The sequence below is a fragment of the Trichosurus vulpecula genome, chromosome 7 (assembly GCF_011100635.1).
Source record: "Trichosurus vulpecula isolate mTriVul1 chromosome 7, mTriVul1.pri, whole genome shotgun sequence".
NCBI lineage: Eukaryota > Metazoa > Chordata > Mammalia > Diprotodontia > Phalangeridae > Trichosurus > Trichosurus vulpecula.
Genome location: NC_050579.1, coordinates 78498319 through 78523954, shown reverse-complemented (window position 1 = coordinate 78523954; position 25636 = coordinate 78498319). Strand labels below are relative to the sequence as shown.

At 41.0% G+C, this 25636-nt stretch overlaps 1 protein-coding gene across 1 annotated transcript in view; it reads left to right on the top strand.

The window, feature by feature from the left end:
- Nucleotides 1–20972, top strand: part of SLC44A3 (solute carrier family 44 member 3) — a 110973-nt gene extending 90001 nt beyond the window's left edge. Inside the window, exons 13-15 of the mRNA XM_036767446.1 lie at nucleotides 15569–15706; nucleotides 18500–18736; nucleotides 20723–20972. Of these exons, the coding sequence (XP_036623341.1) occupies nucleotides 15569–15706; nucleotides 18500–18736; nucleotides 20723–20827 (480 nt within the window). The 3' untranslated portion in view covers nucleotides 20828–20972. The remainder of the gene's footprint in view (nucleotides 1–15568; nucleotides 15707–18499; nucleotides 18737–20722) is intronic.
- The last annotated feature ends 4664 nt before the right edge of the window (nucleotides 20973–25636 follow it).

Genomic DNA, 25636 nt, shown 5'->3' with positions numbered 1-25636 from the left:
TGAACTGTGTGCTGTGGAGGGGTTAGGGAGTGGGGTGGGGTAAGGCTGATCTCGTTCCCCTGCAGTCAGTAGTCCCGACTAGTCAGTTGTACATGGAGGAGGAGCAGCCAGGAACCACATCTTGTGTCGCTTACAGCTGGTGTTTAGTCTCAAGTTCTCCCTTTTTTCTAGCTTGTGTGACCTTGGGCAAGTCACATGTACATGACTGTCGGTCCAAATGAGAATGATTTCCTGCCCTGTCAACCTCAGAGGTTGTCCTGAGGATCAAATGAAAGAATTTATTTGGAAAAAATTCTGTTAAATTCAACAGTCATTTAAGCACCTCCTAAGGAAAAAACAAATCATTCCTGCCCCCCAAGAAGCTTCCCTTTGACTATAGGGAAAACAGCATATACATAGATATACAACAAAGCAATTTGCGGGGTGCAGACAAAGCACCCACAATTCAGAGGGGAGAGTCAGATCCAGAAATGCCTCTTGAAGGAGGTGAGCCTTGAAGGCAGAGGTGAAAGTGTAGGTGGAAGGGTATTCCCGGCATGGAGAGCACACTGTACAAAGGCAAAGAGAACATTTTAAGAGGTAACATATGGTTGTGGATTGAGTGTTAGGCTTAGAATTGGGAAGAATTGGGTTCAAATCCTGCCCCACACCTACTATCTGTGTGACCCTGGGCAAGTCACTTGGTCTCCTTTGTGCCTCAAGCAGTTTCAAGGTGTTATCTGTTAAGTAATGGTCTTCAGTGGGAGATTGAATTCCCGTATCTTTGGTTTGACGCCTTCCCATTTTTTCTGTTTCCATCATCATAGAAGGGGCCAAGCAAATGCCAAAATAAGATGCCTTTTGACAGGCTTGGTGCTCACCTCAGCAGTGAAATGTAGGACATGCTAGGGATCCATCTTGGAATACTACACAGATCCATGAATGATGGAGGACCACAAACCCCACCCTCTAGCATCTCAAGCTTCCTTTCCTCAGTCCTGGGCTGATAAACTAATGGGTGAAGCCATCAAAAAAGCAACAGGATTATGGACTCATGGGCTGGTAGATCCAGAGCAAGAAAGGACTTTAGAGGATCTCTGGTCTCTTTGAGGTCCCTAAAAGGATGAGTTATTTGCCCTGGGTTGCATAGATATTAAGTGACGTAGCCAGGATTTGAACTTGGGTCCTGTGATTCTAACTTCAGCAGTCTGTCTGCTCTACCATCGGTCAGTCAATAAGTACTTATTAAGATTTGAACACTACCCCTCTGACTCCCAGTCTAGTATTCTTCCTCGGTGTACCCGCAGAGCTGGGGGAACAGCAAGGTCTAACTACAAGAGCGCTTCAGAGGACAGAGTTCAGACCTGAGCTCCACCACTCGTCATCTGTGCAAGCTCGCATAAGTCACTTGACTTCTGTGCCTCAGTTTCCTCATCTGTAAAATGAGGGGGTTGAATTAGATGAGCTCTCAGATCCTTTCCTGCTCTATATCCTTTGATTCTGCTGTGTGAGCTTACGCTGCTCCTGTGCTCCGGGCACTCAGTCAAGTCACTCTCAACGTGTTAGCCATAGGGGGAGGAAAATGAATTCCAGAGAAGTCAGGGCTGCCATCAAAGACAAAGAGTGGCCGTATTCATGAAATAGCTGCTGCTACATCCCCTAGAACACACGCATACACACACACACACACACACACACACACACACACATATGCATTTATACACCTTCTGTGTACACACATATATACACATACTTGTGAACACACACATGCACACATACATACACACACTTGTATACATAGACATGTATATCCATACATACTTGTATACACACACATATATCCATATATACCCATATATACTTTGTATACTCGTACACACGCTTACAGACCCACGCTTATATGTGTAGATGTCTGTATACACACTTGTATGCATGCGTGTATGTACACATATAAATATATGTGCATTTGTATACACACAATTTTGTACGTGCCCATGCACATACTTAGAGACGCACACTTACATGTATAGATGTCTGCACACTTGTATATGTGCACATATGTATACATGTAAATATATACACATTGGTATACACATAATTGTATACATACATGTATAGACATATACCATTGTGTGTACATATGTGTATATACATTTGTATACATTTTTATATATACTTGTAAACCCGTACACACACTTGTAGACACATCTACATGTGCGCACGTGTATATATACACTTGCATACATACGTACACACACACACACACACTACTCTCCAAGCAAAAGTACCAGAAAGAGGATAAAGTGGTGGAGCTGATTCTTCCTCTTTAGTGCTTGAAAAGGAAACAGATCTGTTGCCATGGTAATCGTCTTTCAGCAGCCTCCTTTCCTTTGAGTATGGGCCTGGTGCAGAGAGTTCAGCTGTCACACAGAGCAGGCATTATCCTCAGCAAACAGGGCTCTTTCCATTTATGGCCTGGCTCTTGGCCACATAGCTTTCCTCATGGAGCTGCCCAGGTCGGTCCTTTGCCTCCCCAGCCTGGCTAAAGCTGTGTTCCCCAGGTCAGAAGGGTGCCTGCCGTGGTCTTTTCAAAATGTGTGGTATGTAGGAATACATTCCTATTTGTGCCATCTGTGATTCTCTTCACTCCATCCTATCCTACTCACCTCTGGGTCTAGAGGGAGAGGTCTCTGACTCCCCAAGTCTCAAAGCAGAGCCTCCCCCCCACCAAATAGTATGATCTCTGTGACCTGGGACTTCTTTGTAAAGACTGGATGGGGAATGAGGGAATACTCTCTGGAGAGAAGCTTGACTTATTTTATCTTTCTTCTATTAGTATCTTCAGGCAGGATTTTCTTTCTTTTCAGTTAGGGAGGGGTAGAAGGGAGAGAAGCTAAGTGTTTGTCAGTTGAGGAAATAAAATTTAAATAAACAATAAAGGCTTGCTTGAATTTTACCACACCATTCACACTGTTCTCTGTAAGGATTAAATGACATATAATAGAGTACAAAGGGTCTCGAAGCCCAGATGACCTGGATTTGAGTCTTTGACAAAATCTGACCTTTCTTTGTATTTCCCGGCACTTCAGGGAATGGGCACATAAGTGCTTCATAAATCCTCATTGACTGCATGACCATGGGTGAGTCATTTGCCCTTTCTGTGGTCTGCCTAGGCAGTTCTCCAAGACTCTGAATTGCAGAGAAGCCCCTGATCTGCATTGGTAGAAGGGGCTTCCCCACCCAGCAGTTAGTTCCTTGTGCCAATGAAATCATAGGCCGAGGCCCTAACCCTACCTGCATTTTGCAAATGATAAAGCGTTGTAGAAAGATGGGCTTGTTATTGAGTAAGGGCAGTGGTCAATGGAATCATAGGCTTTGAATTGTAGAGTCAGAAGTCATCTAGTCTGCTGGGCCCAAACTCAAATAGAGATCCCTCCCGTAGTCGCTTAGTCATGTGCAATTCTTTGTGAGTCCATCTGGGGTTTTCTTAGCAAAAGACACTGGAATGGTTTGCCATTTCCTTCTCCAGCTCTTTTTACAGATGCGGAAACTGAGGCAAACAGAATTAAGAGACTCATCCAAGGTCACACAGCTAGCAAGTGTCTGAGGCTGTATTTGAACTTGTGTCTTCCTGACTCCAAACCTGGCACTCTATCTTCTGTGCCATCTAGCTGCCCATTCAAGGGCTGTGAGGCGGTTCTTTGCTGCCCACTCAGGGCCTAGTACAGTGCAGTGTGTTGATGGATATGTACTTAATAAGTATTTGCTAATAAATGAAGCAACTAGTCTAGCTTTTGCTCTTGTATAGAGCCATATGGTTACTGTACCTCAGCACTCGAAAGATTTTTTTATTTCAGATCATCCCTGGTGTTCCCCTCCTCACCAGTCTCTCTCTCTCTCTCTCTCTCTCTCTCTCTCTTTCTCTCTCTTTCTCTCTCTCTCTCTCTCTCTCTCACACACACACACACACACACACACACACACATGCACACGCACACGCGCACACGCACACGCACACGCACACACGCACCCCTGTGAAAAGAGGGTGGTACATTATTCCTCTCTGAGGCCAACATGTCATTTAGATTATGTTGTATTCAGTTTCATGAGCATTATCAAATTCATTGTGCATATTTAAAGGTGTTTTCCAAACCAGTTCCTTATTATTCAATTTAATTTAACAATCACGTGTTAGGCATCTGCTTTGCAAAGGGCACTGCTTATGATATTGAAGGTGCAACACATGCATTTCCATTAGCTGAATGCTTACTACAACTTTCACAGAAGCATACAATTTATGAGTTGCCAGGAACCTTATAATTAGTCCAGCACCAAAGCCGATGCAGCGATTCCTTCCACCTAATCCCCTAATAAGTGGTCAACCAGCTTCCGCTGGAACATGACCAAAGATGGCAAGCTTTTTCATGAGGTTGCCTGTTCTATTGTCTTCACGATACTTGTGCATTATCCATTTCAACTTTACTACCACAATTTCTTCAGCCATTCCCCTCTCAGTAAGGGTCAACTTTCCTTCCAGTTATTTGCTATGACAAGAATGTCTGCCATGAATATTTTCTGTACCTATGGGGGCTATCCCTCCTTTTTCCGGTGGATTTATCAAAATCCATGGAATAGATGTTGAGGGCTCTCAAGCTTACTTAAAACAAATGGAGGCTTTAACTAGTTTCCATTTTCAGGACACGGTGTGAGGCATGAAAATCTCCAGAACCTAATAGCCCCACGTAGCTTATCTTAGCTTGAAGACCAGCACATTTCCCCATTCACTGATTCCCTTGATTTCTTGGAGCAGTGTGATGGGTGAATTCCTGGAGTGACCAGAATGGAAATAGTTTAGTGAATGCTAGAATCACATAGGCCCAAGGATTTCTAGTGGAGTGGCCCTGCTGGGGAGTTTGTGATAAAAAGAAGGCTCAGAATTGAATGAAGCATTTAATGTGTTTACTGCCTTGAAAGCCTTGTGCTAAGGGCTGGAAATACAAATAGAAAAAGACAAAACAGTCCAGGCTCTTGTATGATTGCACATGTACGTATTACAGTAGATTAAACACGGAACCTGCTAGTCCATTTTGTTGTCAGGGCTGTGTGATTTCCCTGGTATTTCATTTAGTTCTCGAAGAGCACATGAATATCAGCACAATTCTGGGAACCAGGCAGTTTTTCATAACTCATATTTTTGGGCCGTAGCCAATTATTTATTCTAATATTTCTGGTGCACTATGAAATAGATGGCCATTTTCCTGACAAACTAAATGGATTAATTCTTGTCAGAAGCTTTCTGTCATAACCCAAGCATTTGGAGGTTTGGAGATTTTTGGTCCAAACCTGTGATTCCACTGGCATACAGAACTCCCTAGAAGGAACCACTCCCTGCTAATACAAATAAGCTTCTGTTAATGCCTTTTTAGAGTCCTACAGGGTGGCCTAGGGCACTAGGAGGGTAAGTGACTTGGCCAGGGTCATACATTCTTGTTAAAGGCAGGACTTGAATCCTGGGAGTTTTCTTGTCTCAGGCCACCTCTCTGTGTACTGTGCCTTGTTGCCTCTCACCCCTCACACAACACGAAAGGAAAGTAGTTATTGCTTTGAGTCAGTGAGTACCAGGAATCCATTGCAAAATGAAAGTTGATTTTTTTTTCCTGCCAAGCTCCTTGCCCTTCTGCAGAGAAGAGATTAATTCTGCTTAGTTCTATGAAAAGAGGAGCTATGTGAGTTGTGAACCCATTATCCATGTGGGAGGGGATAGGCTGGGTGGTGCAGTGGATGACATGCCAGCCATGGAGTCAGGAGGACCTGAGTTCAAATGTGGCCTCAGACACTTACTAGCTGTGTGACCTTGGGCAAGTCAGTTTACCTCAGTTTCCTCATCGGTAAAATGAGCAGGAAAAGAAAATGGTAAACTGCTCCAGTATCTTTGCAAGAAAACCCCAATTGGGGTCATGGAGAGTTGGGCACAGCTGAACAACATCGTCAGTGTGGGAGATTCCTGAAATGGCAACTCTTCTAATCAACGCTGATCCACAACTCATCAGCAACTTATGTATTAGTCTTTGAGAGATGCCCTGGGACTCTGGAAAGTTAATTAACCTGACAGCAGCCACACAACCAGTAGGTGCTGGAGGAAGAATTGGAACAGATATCCTCCTGGTTCCAAGGCCAAACCTCTCTCCTCTACACCAAGGGAAGGCCTCCATTTCTTTTTTGGACGGATCTTCTGTAGAGTATTTCCAGAGCGACAGTGACAAGAATCCAAATATGATATGTCAACAAACATTTATTAAATGCCTCTTATGTGCCGGGCATCGTGCTAAGTGCTGATGGCTACAAAGAAGTGTAAAAACAGTCCCTTCTCTCAATGAGTTCACAGTCTAATGAGGGAGATAACACACAAATAACTATGTACAAACAAAATGGATACCAGAAAGCTTGGAGGAAATCCCAGAATGAAGGCACTGGCATTAGCGGAGGGAGGGAAGAGGTCTTGTATAAGGTGGGATTCGAACGGAGTCTCCAAGGAAGCCAGGAAGTCTGGGAGACAGAGGTGAGAAGGGAGAGGGTTCCAGGCACAGGGAACAGCCAGAGAAAATTCATGGAGTGATTAACAGAATTTGGATGAGCCTCGGCCTCCTTGAGGCGTCTCCACAATGATAAGTGTCTAGAGCCATCTGAATTATTGAATTATAGCAATTATAGGGTTACAGTTTCTCTTTCCAAGAAGACACTGTTTCAGTTTCCTGGAAGAGAAAATTCTGGCTCTCTGTTAAAATGAGATCAATGACAGGACAGTGCTGGCTTCATTTTGGATTTAAGGAGAAAAGCATTTTCTCCACGGGAAATCTACATTTCTTCTCTCTCTCTCCCTCCCTCCCCCTCTCTCTGTCTCCCTCTCCTTCCCTCCCTCCCTCTTTCTCCCCTTTCTCTTCCTTCCTCCTCTCTCTCTCTGTCTCTCTCTTCTGTCTCTCTCTCTCCCTCTCTCTCTCTCCTTTCCTGCCTCCCTCTTTCTCTCCCCTTTCTCTTCCTTCCTCCCTCTCTCTCTCTCTCTCTCTCTTTCTCTCTCTCTCTCTCTCTCTCTCATTCCCTCTCTTCCTCTCTCTTTTTCTCTCTCCCTCCCCCACTGAGAAATGAGTTGTGCCCTTTACATTCTCATTAATTCTTTGGGGCTTCAGGGCAAGAGGTTGTAAATGGGGAGGGGGGTAGATTGCAGTATACCCCCAACCCTGAAGGGCTGAGCTAACCCTGGGCCGCTTCTGGGGAAACAGCTCAGTGCCCCATGGTGGGGCTGGGGTGTGTACTCTAAGCCAAGTATTCACTACAAGTGAATTAAAAAACTACAAGCATTACAAAAAAGAGATCAAATTTTAAATAGTTATTACATTTTTAAAAAATTTAGTCACCATGAGAGATTTTTATACCACCCTGAGTCTTTCTGGAGATCAGAGTAAATCTAATGAGCAAAATATTTTGTTGGGAGTGGCCCCAAGTGATTCAAGAGTGTATTTCCTTTGAGTCTGTATCAGCATCAACTGGGCCATGTATCTTCATTTACACTGAGACAGCGTGGAACAGTGTAGATAGAGAGCGGCCTTCAACATCAGGTAGGCCTGGGTTTAAGTCTCATCTCTGGCCCTGGCTTTGTGACCCTGGACAAATTACTTTACCTCTCAATGCCCCAGGTTACTTTCTAAGTCTGTAAGTTGCAGAAATGATTGCTAGTTTGCACTGGTGGAGAGAATATCCTCACCAGAAGCTACTTACAGCAATGAAGTCACCAGTCTGGACCAAAAAACCTGGACAAAACCAAAACACTCTTAGTTATGCAAAGAACTTGCACATCTGAGGACCATCTTTAGGGATCTGCTTCCTAACAATTCTTTGGTTGTCATTTTTCAAACATGTCCAACTCTTGGTGGCCCCATTTGGGGTTTTCATAGCAAAGATAACTGGAGTAGTTTGCCATTTCCTTCTCTGGTTCATTTTACACATGAGGAGACTAAGGCAAACACAATTAAGTGACTTGCCCAGGGTCACACAACTAATAAGTGTCTGAGTCCAGATTTGAAGTCAAGAAGTTGACTCCTTTTGACTCCAGGCCCAGCCCTCTATCCATTTCCTATAATTAGACCTATCCAAACTGGGAATGGCTTCCCTCAAGATGGAGTGGATTTCCCCTCATGGGAAGTCTTTAATCACAGGTTAGATGATCACTAAGTGGATGTGTTGTGGAGAATATATTTTATCAATGACAGACAAAACTAAAGGGCCATGAGATCCTGTGATTCCCTGAATCAAAAAACTATGAGTGAAGGCACCATTCCTCTTTGTCTATGTCAGGATGGGGATACCTCCAGTATATCTCCGTAAGACTTTTATAGGCTGTATTTTAAGACAGCCAGGACTCAAATGTGCTTGGAGACCTAGTGAACTTTCAGTATGGTTGGGGTGCATGCCTATAATGCCAGCTACTAGGGAGGCTAAGGCTGAGGAGATCTCTTGATAACAGGTGAGCTACAGTGGGCTAAAGCTGAGCAAGCATCTATACAAAGCTTGCCTTTGATGTGGAGAGACCTCAGGAACTCCGTATTAGGAGTGGAGACCCTGCTTACCTAAGGAACTGGCCCAGATTGGAAAATGGAGCAAGTCAAAGCTTGCGTGCTGATCAGAATGAGCCTGGGTGGAGGAGTGCTCTACACATTCTGCCTGGGTGAGCTTTAAAAGTGAGAGAGAGGAAGAGTGGAAAGAGCCAGTGGATTGGGGGTCCAAAGTTCCAAGTTAAAATCCCCCCATTTCTGCCATTTATTACCCACGTGACCCTAGACAGGTCACTTCTAACCTCCAAGAGCTTCATTCAGTTCCTTCATGTGTAAAATGAGTGGGTTGGACTTAGATTTCCTCTAAAGTTGGGAGATCTTTTTTTATCCTAACTCTGTGGTCCTCTGAGCCTCTTCTATAGAACCTGAAGAATAAGAAGGTTTGCCCTGTAATAGGATATACTAGCTACCTTGGGCCCTTTTTCTATTGTACTAAAAAGATTAGCCTCCAGGATCTCTTGAGAGACTTTCCCAACCACACCAGCAAATTCCCTAATCCTTAGATAAACATCCCAGTTTACAGATTCCTTTAACACAACCATCCCTGAAATTCACTGGTCCAGCCCAACATACCAGTGCTTAGAGCAGAGTTTTAAATATATTACAAATACAGTATAATCCATCTTCCAGCTGTCTCTGACAAAGAAGCAATTTCTCTTTCTAAGTGGCCAATTAGCTAATGTTATAACTATAGAAAGCTTCATTTCATTTCCTGGGTCTTAAATGTTTCTGCCTACCTCCTGCCCCATCTCAGCTTCCCATTTACATACTAAGACATTAATTCTAGGTCTCCCTGTTGGACTCTGGGTATGGAATCTTTTGAACCAAAATGCTATGCTGCAGTAACTTCAAGAAAATATATATAATTTCCCTGTCAGGGGCTTTAATACTGTCTTTCTGTGGGTGTGGCTCATTCTTTTGTAAATTTTTTTTAAAAAAATAAAAGATTATAGGTACAAAGAAATTTGAAAGATTTTGAGAGCTTGATAAAAGACCACGTGAACAGTCAAACATTTTGGCCAGGCACTAAATTTATTTTTATTTCTCCTGGAAGGGAGGTGGAAAGTTTTCAACAAGGTAACAATCTTTCAGGGGAAAAAAAGACATCTCGGCAAAAATATTATTTAGTAGCAACAATTCGGCATTATGGAGAAAGTTAGGATTTAGGAAGCAAATAAAGAGGTCTGAATCTATTAGCGATGACTTGCCACTCTGAAGAGGAATGGTTGAGCCTCAAATGGAATGTAATCTTAACATCAAGACCCACCCTTTCCTGAGATTCCTATATGAGTGTGGAGTAGTCGTGTTACACAGTCCATAGAGACAGGTGGCAAATTCTCTCCATCCTCCTAATAAACACTTGTGAATTTCCAAATAGCAAATGTGTTCTGTTTGGTGAGGAGCAGATGGCTGTATCATCTTGAGTATGGAAGGCAGGCTGTCCTGTCCATCCATGTCATCTCCCTCAGAGCGACAATGATGGCTTGATGGTGGGTAACTTCCTACTGTCATTGGACTTCTGTGTTGAGATTGCAGCGGGTGTGGTGTGCTTGGTCAAATTGTCCTGTGCATCACACAGAGTAAATAAGCAATCCTTAGCTTCTCATTTAATGCCCTCACCAGCTAGTTCCCACCTGTACTACTTTATTTTTATTTCTTTTTTAATAAGCATTTTTTTAAATTAAGATTTTTATTTTTTAGTTTACAACACTCAGTTCTGCATGTTTTTGAGTTCCAGATTTTCTTCCCCTCCCTCCCCTCCCCTTTTCCACCCAACAAGAGCCAATAGGAATACAAGTCATTCTCCAATTGAGAAATGGTCAAAGGATATGAACAGGCAATTTCCAGAGGAAGAAATTAAAGATATCTATAGGCATATGAAAAAATGCTGTAAATCGCTATTGATTAGAGAAATGCAAATCAAAACAACTCTTAGGTACCACATCTCTCTGGTCTGATTGGCTAACATGACAAAAGAGGAAAATGATAAATGCTGGAGAGGATGTGGGAAAATTGGAACACTGTTACATTGTTGGCTCAATTACCTCTATATTTTAGAGATGAGGCCTTTATCAGAAACACTGGTTGTGAAGATTTTCTCCCAATTTTCTGCTTCCCTCCTAATCTTTTTTGCATCGGCTTTGTTTATACAAAAACTTTTCAACTTAACATAATCAAAATTATCCATTTTGCATTTTGTAATGTTCTCTATCTCTTGTTGTGTCATGAATTCTTTCCTTTCTATCTCTTGCTGTTGGACTTTGTTAGTTATGTATGGGAATGCTGAGGATTTGTGTGGGTTTATTTTATATCCTGCAAACTTCCTAAAGTTGTTTATTATTTCAAGTAGTTTTTTACTTGATTCCCTAGGATTCTCTAAGTAAATCATCATATCATCTGCAAAAAGTGATAATTTAGTTTCTTCTTTGCCTATTCTAATTCCTTCAATTTCTTTTTCTTCTCTTATTGCTACAGCTAACATTTCTAGTACCAAATTGAATAATAGGGGTGATAATGGACATCCTTGTTTCACCCCTGATCTTACTGGGAATGCATCTAGCTTATCCCCATTACATATAATGCTTGCTGATGATTTTAGGTAGATGCTATTTGTAATTTTAAGGAAGGTTCCAATTATTCCTATACATTCTAGTGTTTTTAATAGGAATGGGTGTTGTATTTTGTCAGAGGCTTTTTCTGCATCTGTTGAGGTGATCATATGGTTTCTGCTAGTTTTGTTGTTGATATGATCAATTATGCTGATTGTTTTCCTAATATTGAACCAGCCTTGCATTCCTGGAATAAATCCTACCTGGTCATAGTGTATTATTCTTGTGATAAGTTGCTGCAGTCTTTTTGCTAATATTTTATTTAAAATTTTTGCATCAATATTCATTAGGGAAATTGGTTGGTAATTTTCTTTCTCTGTTTTGACTCTCCTGGTTTAGGTATTAGTACCATATTTGTGTCATAAAAGAATTTGGTAGGACTCCTTCTTCATCTGTTTTCCCAAATAGTTTGTAAAGTATAGGAATTAATTGTTCTTTAAATGTTTGATAGAATTCACATGTAAAACCATCTGGCCCTGGAGATTTTTTTCCTAGGGAGTTCATTGATGGCTTGCTCAATTTCTTTTTCTGAGATAGGGTTATTTAGGTATTTACTTCCTCTTCTGTTAACCTGGGCAATTTATATTTTTGTAAATATTCATCCATTTCCCTAAGGTTGTCAAATTTATGGGCATACATTTGGGCAAAATAGTTCCTAATTATTGTTTTAATTTCCTCTTCATCAGAGGTGAATTCACCCTTTTCATTTTTGATATTGGCAATTTGGTTTTCTTCTCTTTTTTTAATGAAATTGACCAAAGATTTATAAATTTTATTGTTTTTTTTCATAAAACCAGCTCTTGATTTTATTTATTAATTTAATAGTTTTCTTGATTTCAATTTTATTAATCTCTCCTTTGATTTTTAGTATTTCTAATTTGGTATTTAATTGGGGATTTTCAGTTTATTCTTTTTCTAGCTTTTTCAGTTGCATGCCCAATTCATTGATCTCCTTTTTATCTGTTTTATTCATGTCAGCATTTAGAGATATAAAACTTCCCCTAAGAACTGCTTTTGCTGCATCCCACAAGTTTTGGTATGTTTTCTCATTATTGCCATTCTCTTGAATGAAGTTATTAATTGTTTCTATGATTTGGTCTTTGGCCCACTCATTTTTTAGGATTAGATTATTTAGTTTCCAATTAATTTTTAGCTTATTTTTCCATGGCTCTTTATTACAAATAATTTTTATTGCATCATAATCTGAAAAGGATGCTTTGACTACTTCTGCCTTTCTGCACTGGACTGTGAGGTTTTTATGCCCTAGTACATGGTCAATTTTTGAGTGTGTGCCTTGTATCACTGAGAAAAAAGTATATTCATTTTTATCCCCATTCATTTTTCTTCAGAGGTCTATCATATCTGCCTTTTCTAAAATTCCATTCACCTCCTTAACATCTTTCTTGTTTATTTAGAGGTTATATTTATTAAGTTCAGAGAGGGGGAGGTTGAGGTCCCCCACTAATATAGTTTTGCTGTCTATTTCTTCCTGTAACTCCCTTAACTCCTCCTCTAAGAATTTGCATGCTATACCACTTAGTGCATATATGTTAAATAATGATATTGCTTCATTGTTTATGGTGCTGTTTAGCAGGATGTAGTGTCATTCCTTATCTCTTTGAATTAGATCTATCTTTGCTTTTGCTTTGTCTGAGATTAGGATTGCTACCCCTGCTTTTTTTACTTTAGCTGAAATGCAATATATTCTACTCCAGCCTTTTATCTTTACCCTGTGTGTATCCCCGTGTTTCAAATGTGTTTCTTGTAAACAGCATATTGTAGGATTATGGTTTTTAATCCATTCTGCTTTCCACTTCTGTTTTAAGGGAGAGTTCATCCCATTCACATTCACAGTTATGATTACTATCTGTGTCTTTTTCTCCAAGCTGTTTCCCCCCGTTTATGCTTTTATTTCTCCCTTCCACTCCTCAAAAGAGTTTTGCTTTCGATCACCGCCTTCCTCAGTTTACCCTCCCTCTTGATTCCCCTCCCTTATCTTATTTGTTTCCCCTTGCTACTTCTTCCCTCCCTTCTGATCACCCCGTCCCTTTTCTTTCCCCTTTCCTCTCCTACTGCCTGTAGGACAAGTTTGATTTCTATACTTAGGGTATTTTATTCCCTTCTTGAACCAAATCCGATGAGAGTAAAGCTCAAATACCGCTCTTCTCCCTCCCTTCTTTCCCTCTACTATAATACGTTTTTGTGCCTCTTCATGTGATGTAATTTAGCCTTTTCTACTACCTCCTTACCTCTTTTCCCAGAACTATACCTTTATATCTCTTAATTATGTTTTTTGTCATTATATCAGTTATTTTATACTGACACCCACGGTCTATGTATATCCCTTTCAATTGTCATAATAACTGTGCCATTCTCAAGATTGACATATAAGGAAGGGATGAGAGCCGTTTTACCTGGCCATCATGGCTCCTGGACGTTGAAGAAGACGAGTTTCAAACTTTTAGGCTGTGGGCGGGAAGCTTCCAGGGTAGCTGCTCCTGTGTTTCGCTTGCCCAGTGCTCTCCCATACTGGCCTGCTTACTGGGTTCCTCGCTGTTCCCAATTGGTGTGGTCTGGTGCCGTTCTGCATGCCCAGTGCTCCTGCCCTTCTCAGTCTGCTAGTGGCTTCTAAGTCTTTCAAATCTGCTCAGATTCACTTTTTTAGATGTACCTAACAGAATTTGTGAGAGAGCTCCAGTAGTTCCTTCCTTTCACAGCATCATTTTGGCTCCGCCCCTCATTTTTATTTCATTTTACTCTTTTTCATTCATTCTCCATTCCAATCAAACTGGTCTGCTAGCTGTTCTCTATACACAACATTCCACCTCCCCTCTCTATGCCCTTGCCTAGAATGTACTCTTTCTTTATCTCTCCACTTCCAGGTTCCGTTAAAGCATAGCTCAGATGTCATCTCCTACACTAGACCTTTTCCGATTCCCCTGGCTATTAGGGCTTTTTCTCTCTTAAAAATTATTTTGTATTAATTTTTATATGCTTTATGTTTACTTGTAAATACACTATATTACCCTTCTCTCAGTAGTGGAAAAACTTCTTGAAAGCAGGTACTATCTCATTTTTTGTCTCCATCCCCTGTCCCAGGAAAGTATCTGGCATGCCGTAGGTGATTAGTAAATGTTTGTTGAACTGAAATATATCTAATATATGTTTACCTGATCACAGAAATACCAAATTTTAGAGCTGAAGAGACCGAGCCCTGACATACGTGGTTACTGATCCACCCCACCCCAAACTATGTCTTCCACCTCAGCAGCATACTTGTGACAATTCAAGTAAACCCACTGCAGATTTGGGAGGTTTCACTGCTAAGAAAAATCTATAATTCAATCCACCCAACATTCACCTTTGCAAATTTTTTTGCCCCAATTTGATTTTACTTTTTTCTCACTAACAAGCATTTATTTTTCTCTGCCTCACACTTTCAGTTCAACACTATAAAAAGAAAATGAAAACTCTCATGTCAAATAAAGCATAATGAAACAAAACAAATCCACACATTGCCTGTGTCTCATTCTTCATTTTGAGTCCCTCATGTCTCTGGCATGAGGCATGGAGCATCTTTCAAAGTTTTTTTTTTTCCTTTATAATGTCATCATATAAATTTTTCTCCTGCTTCTCTACTCCCTTCACTCAGCATCAGTTCATATAGGTCTTCCTAATTTCCTCTTCCATTTTTATAAGTTCTTATGTCAGAGTAACATTTCATTATATTCATATACCATAATTTGCTTAGCCATCCCCCAACAGATGGGCACCTCTTTAATTTCCAGTTCTTTGCTGCTACATGGACCATTTTCCTCCTTTTTTTAAATCTCTTTGGGGTATATGCCTTTTAGTGGTATCACTGAGCCAAAGGGTGTGGCTATGGGATCCTGGTTCCAAATTGCTCTCCAGAATGGCTGGACCAGTTCACAGCTTTACAAACGGGACACAAGTGTTTCTCCTTTCCATATGTAACATTTTTAAGATTTTCAGAGAAAATCTTAGAAGCAGGTGGTCTGGAAGTATTTTGGCTTCATACAGGAAAAGGGATTTTGGCAAAATTAATTAAGAAATCTTCCCAGTGTTTTCCCTGAATCGTAACTGTGATAAGAGAAGTGATAGAGTTTCTCTTTTCATATGTTTCTTTAAACAGAGAACTCTACTTCTAAAAATTTGCATTCTTATAACCTATATCAGATTTCTTGCCTTTTTGGGGAGGGGGGTGGAAGGGATAGAGGGAGAAAATTTTGGAACTCAGAATCTCATTAAAAATGCAGGTTGAAAACTATCTTTAGATGTAATCGGAAAAAAAATACTACTTACAGTAAAAAAAAAAATTTACATTCTAACTCTTCTAACCATTCCTTCTTCCAGAATGCCTATATTGCCACTTCAATCAATGGGACAGATTTTTGCACCTCTGCAAAGGATTCGCTCAATATTTTAGCCAAGAATTCAGGGCATATTGTCTCTGTTAGCTGCTTGGGAGACTTCATGATTTTTCTAGGAAAGGTGAGATATCTTCATTAAAATACTAAGTAAAGAAACCTGCAGTGCTAAATTAATCATACTGTAGTGGTCTTAGACAAGTGATTTTTTTTTCTTTTTCATCTGCAAAATGGAATGGGAATAATTCTAATGTAAAAGTATTGATTTAGGTTCTAAAGACTGACTTAGATTTTATGGAAATAAGTAATCGCTAAGTGATGTAGTGTGTACATATGCGGGTCACTGGTGGATGTTTATGTCCTTAAACTAGCGAGAACTGTTAAATGCATTACTTAGTGGTAAAGTTCAGCTATATATTCTTGGCCAAAGTTTCATAGAACCTTAGTGATCATCTAGTTCAACTTTTCACCTGTTAACAGGTGACACTAGCTATGTGACTCTGGGCAAGTCACTTAACTTTGCCTTCTTTCGTCATCTGTAAAAATGAAGAGGTTGGACTCACTGGCCTCTGAGGTTACCTCTGGCTCTAAATCTATGGGATCCTATGAACATCCTTGACAAATGAAGCCCATTCTTGAACTCTTCTAGTGACAGGGAGCTCACTGTGTTTAGAGAAAGTAGTCTACTACATTGTGGGGCAGCTCTGGTTGTTAGCAAGTTTTATCTGAGTGATGCTGTGCTTTAGTGGATGGAGTCTAAAGGACCTGGCTTCAGATCCCATTTCTACCACTAAATAGCTGTGTTAGCAGGGGCAAAATCCCCAAACCTCAGTTTTCCCTACAGCATGTTCCTAAAGTCTGGACACATAGGCAAAAATGCATATTTTCAAGAAATGAATGAAATTTTCAACAACATTTTATTCAATTGGAATATTAACAACATCCTCAATATGATTTCCATCATTTGTGATGCAAAGATTGATGCGCTTTGCAAGATTTACACGAACTTGATGCAATAACTCCACATTTCCTGTGTGTCCAGACTTTAGAAACACTCTGTATTATTCAGTGGGGATAATAATACCTGTAGTAGTTAACCTATCAAAAGAAACACAAATATAGCACTTTGCAAACTTCAAAATACCATATAATTATTATATAACATGTAATAATTATAAAATATTAATAATGTGTATTTACATAATAATTGTAGTTTTTATTGTTATTACCTCATTGCATTACTATAAGGCTAAAATGAGATTATGTATGTAAAGCGCTTTATAACCTTTAAGTGCTTTTATCAAGCTATCATTTTTACGCGCCTCTGCCTCCCTTAGACTTTCACCCATTGGCTTATCTCTGCCCTACAAAGCCACACAGAATATATCTAAAGGCTCCTCTTGATGAAAGCTTGTCACTGCCACCACTCCCTAAACACCACCAGTCTTCAATGGCATTTTCCCCAGATCCTTCAACAGAGAGTCGTAGGATCTTAGCTCTAGAGATGGAAGGCCCCCAGCAGGCCACATAGTCCAATCCCTTCACTTAACAGATGAGGGCACGTAAGTGATTCACCAGGATAACACAGCTAGTATAGTGTCAGAAGCGGAATTTGAACCCAGGTTTTGGTGACTCCAAGCTTAGCCCTGCATCCTCTAAGCCAGGCTACCTTTCTCTCCACTCCCGGTTCCATGCGATAGACCTTACCCCGCAACCATCCAGGCTGTCCTGTGCTGGAGCCCTGCTTCCCTCTGCTATTTCGTGGGTTCTGCAGTTCTAGAATTTGTTCAGAGCCATTTTTATAGGTGTTTGGGGGGGCCTGGGGGGGAACTCACGCAAGTCCCTGCTTTCCAGCCACCATCTTGGCCCAGGCCACCTTTCTCAATGACCGTCTGGGTCATTCATCTTCTGATTATGCTCCCTGTTTCAGAATGTTTCCTGGAACCGGTCACAGTGCTCCAAATGTCATTTTCACAGGGTACCATACAAGGGGACTTTACATCCCTTACACTAAACACGACATTTTTGCAGGGTTTATCAATGGGTTCTTTCCTTTATGGGCCATCGCTCCCCAGTGCCAAGAGCTGTGATGTACAGTACTTACATTTCACAAGTGTAGGTGAACTTGATGTGTGTTCTCTTTCTTTTCTGGGCTTCACTCTATATTTTCAGGCAGCAGCAGTTCTGCTGGCACCTCTCTTTCTTAAGCTAACAATTATGCATAATGAAAGAGTCTAAAAAATGCGTTTACTAAATCTTCTGCCTGTGGATGCTGTGATTCAAAACAGCTTTTATGTATATAGCAATTTGATGTTTAGAAAATACTTTTATTTCACAACAGCTTTGTTCGGTGGGTAGTGGAAATAGTCCCCTTTTTACGGATGAGGAAACTTGAGAATTAGAGAGGTTCTGGACTTGCTTAGGGTCCAACAACTGATTTCAAAGGTGAGATTTAAACCCTATCTCAGGAAATCAGATCTGGGCCTGCTTAGAGAAAGTAGAGAAAGCCCACTGGCCCCTCTACACATCTATAGTTTTAGGTTTAATCTTGTTCCTGGGGAAGATTATAGAGAGTGAAGGCTTATGGCAACACTTTTTAATCAGATGCTAGTCCAAGGGTAAGGGGTAAAAAGTTTAGAGTAAAACTGCTACTTAAGTGAAAACCATTAGTAAAATCTCTCCCTATAAATATCATTCTGTGTGTGTGTGTGTGTGTGTGTGTGTATGTGTGTGTGTGTGTGTGTGTGTGTGTGTGTTAGAGAGAGAGAGAGAGAGAGAGAGAGAGAGAGAAGGAAGACACAGAGATACAGAGACAGAGAAAGACACAGAGAGAAAGAGAAACAGAGAGAGAGAGATTACTTTGTTAGTAAAGATGAATTTTATGAATTTCTATTGTTTTATTTTGCTTTTTGAACAGGTGTTTGTGGTATACTTCACTGTCTTTGGAGGGCTAATGGCCTTTAACTACCATCGTGAGCTGCAAGTATGGGCAATTCCTTTGTTATTGGTGGCTTTTTTTGCCTATTTGGTGGCCCACAATTTCCTATCAGTGTTTGAAACTGTGCTGGACACCTTGCTTCTGTGCTTTGTTGTTGACATGGAAACAAATGATGGATCACCAGAGAAACCCTACTTTATGGATCAAGAGTTAATGGTAAGCAAATTGATTTGCACATGGATTTATAGCTAGGCATGCCGCATAAGAAGACTGTGTGGCTTAGTGCGTTTGATAGACAGCATGGGATAACAGAGTACTGGATTTGAGGTCAAAAAATATTGTTTCAAATCCCAGCCCTGACACTCATTACCTTTGTGACCTTGGGCAAGTCACTTATGAATCATGAAAAATCAGAACATAGCTTTCCCCTGAAAAGCTCCTCTTAGAAAATAGACTCTGCCCCTTCCAACTCTTGTCCTGAAACATTTAGCTCAAGTGTGAGTGGTGCATTTGATTGTGGGATCAGTAATCTCATTTGTGGGCACAACACACTCTGAGCCTCAGTTTCTTCATCTGTAAAAATGAGAATATTAAACCAGATGACCTCCAAGGTTACTTTGAATTCTAAATCTCTCATCCAGTGATACTAATGTATACTTAGGAGACACTGGCACTTCTAGAGGATGACACTTTCACAGGAGTGTAACACTTTTATTTCAAATTATCACTTCCTTTTCTTCCCTGTCCAAGGAAAAAGTGTGCTCTGATTTTTCATGAGCAGGCAGGTACTTCTACATTTCCATTCTAGGCTTCCCTGCACTTCAGGTTTGAAATATATGCAAAAGTAAAAGTCATGTTTATATCCACTGAGGTGAGTAATTATTTTTTAAGATCTATTACTGAAAATAATGACAATGATTGCTGAAATTAATGTAGCCCTTTACAGTCTGGAACATACTGGTTCTAAATGGAGCCAACAGACAACTGTTTCCCAACAATTTGAGCTTCTTGGCCACTTTATCTGGTCTGAACAGATTTTTTTTAACAGCAAAATGATTTAAATATATGTGTATATCTCTATGTACATATTGCCTACTTCTTAGTCTATCAAAATATAATTACAAGTAACATGATAATTATTATGAAAGTATTGGGGGAAAATATTTTAAACTCTTTGTTTTAAGCAGAGTATGCAAGGCATTTTTATAACCTGTTAGGTCCAGAATGGAATTATGCCTTTACAATTGCTTCTGTTATTCTGTACTAACCTCCGCCAAAGTCCCATTCTAGTGCCTCATTGTGACATGGAGGAAAGTTCTGCGTAACTGTACCATAGCTGGAAGAGACCTCAAAAGCCATCTAGTACAGTTATTTTATAGTTGTGGACGCTGAGGCCCAAGGTCACGCAGGAAAGTAAGCATCAGAGCGGGGATTTGAACGCAGTTCCTCTAACTTCAAAGCCAACACTTTTTCCATTGTACCAGAGAGTGCAAACTGGAAGGGCTTCAAGAACAGGCCCAGAGATGGTCTGTCATCTAAGTACCAGCCTAACTAGGTTCAGAGAGGCACGTTATTACCAGGTTGGCTACTGAGGGATGAATTTTTTGGCTGTAACAACTCCCAAAGATAGTCTTGTAAGGAAGGAATTGAAGGGTTGGAATCTGCATTACATGTAAGCTCCTTGAAGGTAGGTGCTGTCTTTTGCCTCTTTTTGTATCCCTAGCACTTAGCACAGTGCCTAGAACGTAGTAGGCATTCATAAATATTGATTAATGGATGGTGGGTGGGTGGATAGATGGATGGAGGAAATGCCTAGAGCAACAACACCAGATAAGTCAGTGAGCATTTATTAAGCACCTACTGTGTACTGATGTATTGAAAAGACATCTCTGTCTCTCATGGAAATCATGCCTTCTCTATGAAAAGCAGTTTTTTTATACTTTGTATTGGTATGTCACCAAAGGGACATTGTTTCTGATGGTATTAAAAAGCTAACGAGGTATTCTCATGCTATGAGCCATACGCTTTTGATATATTTTTTGACAATGACCTATTTTTAATTTTTAATTAATATGAATGTTTGAATTAGACTTTTTTGAAAATTAATTTCTCCCATGGCATATAGCAAAGTGGTCTGTTGGCACTGTGGGAATACAGCTTTGGGAACTACTCCCCATCTTTTTACTTTTTTTTTTTAAATAGAGCTTTGTGAACAGAAGCAACAAATTAATTGATTCAAAGATAAGAAGAAACAGAAAGTCATTAAAGAATGAAGGTGGAACAGAACTCCAGCCCATTGTGAGATAGGAGACATTTCTTTACTGTCCAGTGTTTGTGCCTCTTTTGAAGAACATTATTACTTTCAGTCCTCATTGTGCCTTTTGCAAAATAAATTTTTAGATATGACTGTCTTGGTCTTTCTCATTTTTAAAATAAATTATGTTACTAGAAACATGTTGGTTAAAGTTAATATTTTGTCATACTCTACAAAAGGGTTAAAAATAAATTCAGTCTTCATTTATTATTTTGCAGAATACTTTTTTAGATATGACTGACTTGTGGTCTTTCCCATTCTTAAAAATAAATTATGCTGCTAGAAACATGTTGTTTAAAGTTAATATTTTATCATACTCTATAATGGGTTAACAAAAAAGTCTCTTAAATCCCCAAGTGACTATGGCTAATCTTTAAGACAAATATTTAAAACAAGAGTTCTTAACTTTGGCTCCAGCTCTGTGGAAGTTTCAGAAAGTACAGAAACTTGGATGGGGAAAAATATTCATCTTTATTTTTATTAACCTCTAAGTGAAATTTAGCATTTCCTTCCCTTACGGATGTGGACAATAAACATCATAGCAAAAAGAATTCTATAGGCTTTGCCAGAGGCTGCCAGAAGGGTTCGTGACACACGCAGAAATAACTCCTGATTTAAAGGGATACAGTACTACAAATAGAATCAGAGATTTAGAGCTGGAAAGGACATTAGAGGTCATCTAGCCCAACCCCAGGCCATTCATTTCACAGTTCAGGAGACTGAGGACCAAAAGTTTAAGTGATTTGGCCAAAATCACACAGGCAAACATTAGAGGTAGAATTTGAACCCCAAGCCTCCGGGTCAAAATCCAGTGTACTTTCCATGGCACAACACTGTGTCAAGGAAGATAATAGATGCAAAAGGCTCCTGACAAATTATAAAAACACTACAAAATATAGGGTATTATTCAACAGAATTCATACACAAAATTTAGTCTGCACATAACGTTCAGTCATTTTCAGTCGTGTCCAACTCTTGGTGACCCCATTTGGAGTTTTCTTAGCAAAGATACTAGAGTGATTTGCTATTTCCTTCCCCAGCTCATTTTACAGATGAAGAAACTGAGGCAGACAGGATTAAGTGACTTGGCCAGGGTCACGAAGCTAGTAAGTGTCTGAGGTCAGATTTGAACTCAGGAAGATGAGTCTTCCTGAGTCCAGGCCTGGCACTCTATCCACTGTGCCACCTAGGTGCCCACAGACAAATGAAAAGGTCTTTTAAACTGAAAAATGGTACTAGTTGCCATTTGAAGGATAGCTAAAATATTTACTGTGTGCAGAGCTTAATGCTAAGGAGTGGGGAGCACCTTTCATACACCATCTCATTTGATCCTTGTAACAACCCTATGAGGTATGTACAAGTGTTGCTACCCCCACCTTACGAATGAGGAAACTGAGGCTTATTTATGAGGTATAAATACAACCAAGACAATCATTGCCTTCAAGGAACTGGCATGCTAATAAGGGAAGACAGTGAATCTAGAAAAGAGGCGGTAAATGACCAGGGAAGTAACATGGAAGTCTGGTTCTGAACAAGACCCAGCAAAAGCTTACCTGTCGGAGCCCAGCATCCAAAGGGTGGAGTCCAAGTTTGCAAGGGTTGTGGGTTGAGAGGAAAGCAAGGGAGAAGATGGAGATGATGGCTGGAGTAGAGGCAGCATGAGAGAAAGAGACCATTTACAACATGGTCTAGCCCAGGGATGGGGAACCTGTGGCCCTCTAGGTCCTCAAGTGCAGCCTTGTGATTGAATCCAAACTTCACAGAACAAATGTAGCCTGATTGATGCAGCACTCCAACTTCATAGAAACCAAATGGTTTTGACCTTACCCGCCCCCCCCCACCTAACTTTCCTGTAAAGGATGACCCGATGGGAAGTTTTTAGGAGACAAATTTAAGATTGATGTAAAGAGGTAACTCCCTAACTAGTAGAGCTACCCAGGAATGAAATGGGCTGCCTCAGGAGGCCATTTTCAAGGAGACCCTGGAAGTCCATTTATCGATATTGTAAAGATGGATTCCTGCTGAGGAATGGAATAGACTAGATGGCCTCTGAGATCATCCCTCCCATCTTTGAAGGTTCCAGAGGGATTTAAAGAACCAAAAGGCAACTAGCAAGAGGGAGTAGATGATAGCTGACCTTCATGTAGCCCTTTAAACTCTGGGGAGCACTTTACATACACCATCTCATTTGGTCCTTGTAACAACCCTATGAGGTGAGTACAAATGTTGATACCCCCACTTTACAAATGAGGAAACTGAGGCACATCGGGCTTAAATGACTTGGCTAGGGTCACACGGCTAGTCAGTGTCAAAGGCAGGATTCTGAATCTGAGTGCAGTACTCAAACCACTGCCACGCTGTCTCTGTCATGAAACCAAACAGGTGTCGTTCACACTAAGCTAGGACTGAGAATGGACAGAATAGAGACAGCACAGGTAACCAGAAGAGCTGGGATAGATGAGGTTGATTTATCTACAGGGGAAATGTTGTAGACACAGATTGTGGAGCCTGAATGCCTGGTTGTCGGTCAACCAAAGAGCATTTATTAAGCACCTACTGTGTGCAAGGGACAGACAAAAATTGTCCTTGGTCTCAAGGAGTTTATGTTCAATTGGAAGAGACATGTACACACACACATATACATTTATGTATTTGTATACACACATACACACACACGCACGCATGCACACGCATCTGCATTGAAGCTCCAGACCTCATGTCTCCCTTCTGTTTCAGAAGAGCCTTTATAGAGTCTGACTCCTTTATGAATCAGGCTTCTTTAACTGAGGTCGGGACTTCCCTTCCCACCTCCCGCCCCTCCCATGTTTTTCTTCACACGCCTATTTTCCCCATCTCCCTCCAGAAATTCCTTTTCCTAAGGCCAACTGAGTCACCTGTGCCCTAGATCTTGTCTCCTCTAATTTTATGAATGATCTTGTTCCCACACTCCACTTCCTTCTCCAGCATCTTCAAACTCTTCCTCGTTACTCTGCCAGCCCTTCCGGTTAACTCACCTATTTTAAGTGGTCCACACCTGTGCTTTCACCTCCTCACCCACTCCTCACTCTGGTTTCTGCTTCCGTCGCTCTATTTAAATGACACTAGAAGGTTTTTAATGGCCTTTCTTCAATCATAAATCCATAGATTTAGCTCTGGAAGGGATCTTAGAGATCATCCAGCTCAATGACCCTACATTTTACAGACAAGGAAATGGGCCCATTAAGTGACTTACCCAAGGTCACACAGGCGACAAATTGACAGAATGGAGATTTGAACTCGGGGATTCTAAGCTGTCCACTACCCCATCTATCTGGACACACATTAATCATGCACTTACTGTGAGCCGTGCCCTGTGCTGATAATCACAATTATAATTGCTAACATGTACACAGTGCTTACTCTGTGCCAGGCATTGTGCTAAGTGCTTTACACAACCCTGGGAGAGAGTTAGGATCCTTCTCCCCATTTCACAGGTGAGGAAACTGAGGCAAACCGAGGTGGTTAAATGATTTGCCCGAGGTCATACACCTTAAGTGTCTGAAGCTGAATTTAAATTCAGGTCTTCCAGACTCCAGGCCCAGTGTTCTAACCACCGTACAACCGAGCTGCTGGCTAGATACTATGGATACTAATGAAAATAGGAGAGTAGCCCATGTCTTCTAGTTTACGTCCTAGTACAGTTGCCTCTTATGGAGAGTAATTAGAAGTAGAAAACATTTTTTCAAAAGTTGGGTGCTATCTTCATCCTTGAGGTCTAAGCTGTTCTGCCTATTTCTTGCTCAGTCTCTCAAAGAGCTGGGTTTTTTTCCCCTCAGCACCATGATGTCATTCTCCCCTCCCTCCCCCCATTCACATTTCTTTATTTTCCCCTCCAGACACTGTTTCCTGCTTCCTCCTCCTTAAGGCTCTTCCCTTGGCTTTGATGACAGTGTATCTTCTTGGGTTTTGGTTTGTTTTTTTGGTCTATCTGCCCAGCTGGCACCTCTTCCTCCTCCCAACCCCTAACTGTGGACAGTTCTCCAGGGCTCTCTGTCCATTTGGATCTCTGCCTTGTGCTTCCTATCAGCTTTCCCTAGGAATGGACTTATCTCGTGGTTTCAGTTAACAGGGCAGGGCTTTCAACTCTCGAATCTCTATACTTCTTTCCAAACCTGACATCTTGCCCAAGCTGTGGGCCTATCTCTGACTGATTTCCCCGGCAGGGGTGCTGAAACACAGCCTAGTGGAGCACTAAATTTGCCCTCACAAGACCTGGGTTTGAGTACTGGCACCAATGTTTTGCGGCTGTGTGACCATGGATTTTCTCTGAACCTTTTTTCTCCATAAAAAAAAGGGATATTTGTACTTGCTGCCTCATCGCGTGATGACATAGAAAGCACTCTTCAAGCTTAGAGGTGTTCTTTAAAGATCACGTTACTACCCAACTGCTATGGCTGGAGGGTGTGATGGGGGGAAACCCTCAACCAACTCCACTCTAGCTGAGGGAGAAGTTCAGCTGCATTCCTAAGGGTCTCAAAGATAGAGAAGTCTGGAAAATGGAGATATTGCTAGGAGCTCTAACACTCTATATTGATCATTTAACACTTAGAAAGCCAGTTGAGAATAAGGATGGATGCTGTCTGAACAGTAGGGAATGCGGAGGTAAGAGAGAGAATTGCCAGGGGACAGGGGAGGACAGAGATGATGCTTTCTCAGCATTCGGGCTAGGGGACACACAGCTAGACTGAGGCATTAGGGCAAGTGACCTTTCCCACTCCCTGCCCTTCATCTGCCTGTGCAAACCGGCCCGGTGTTGCTCACTC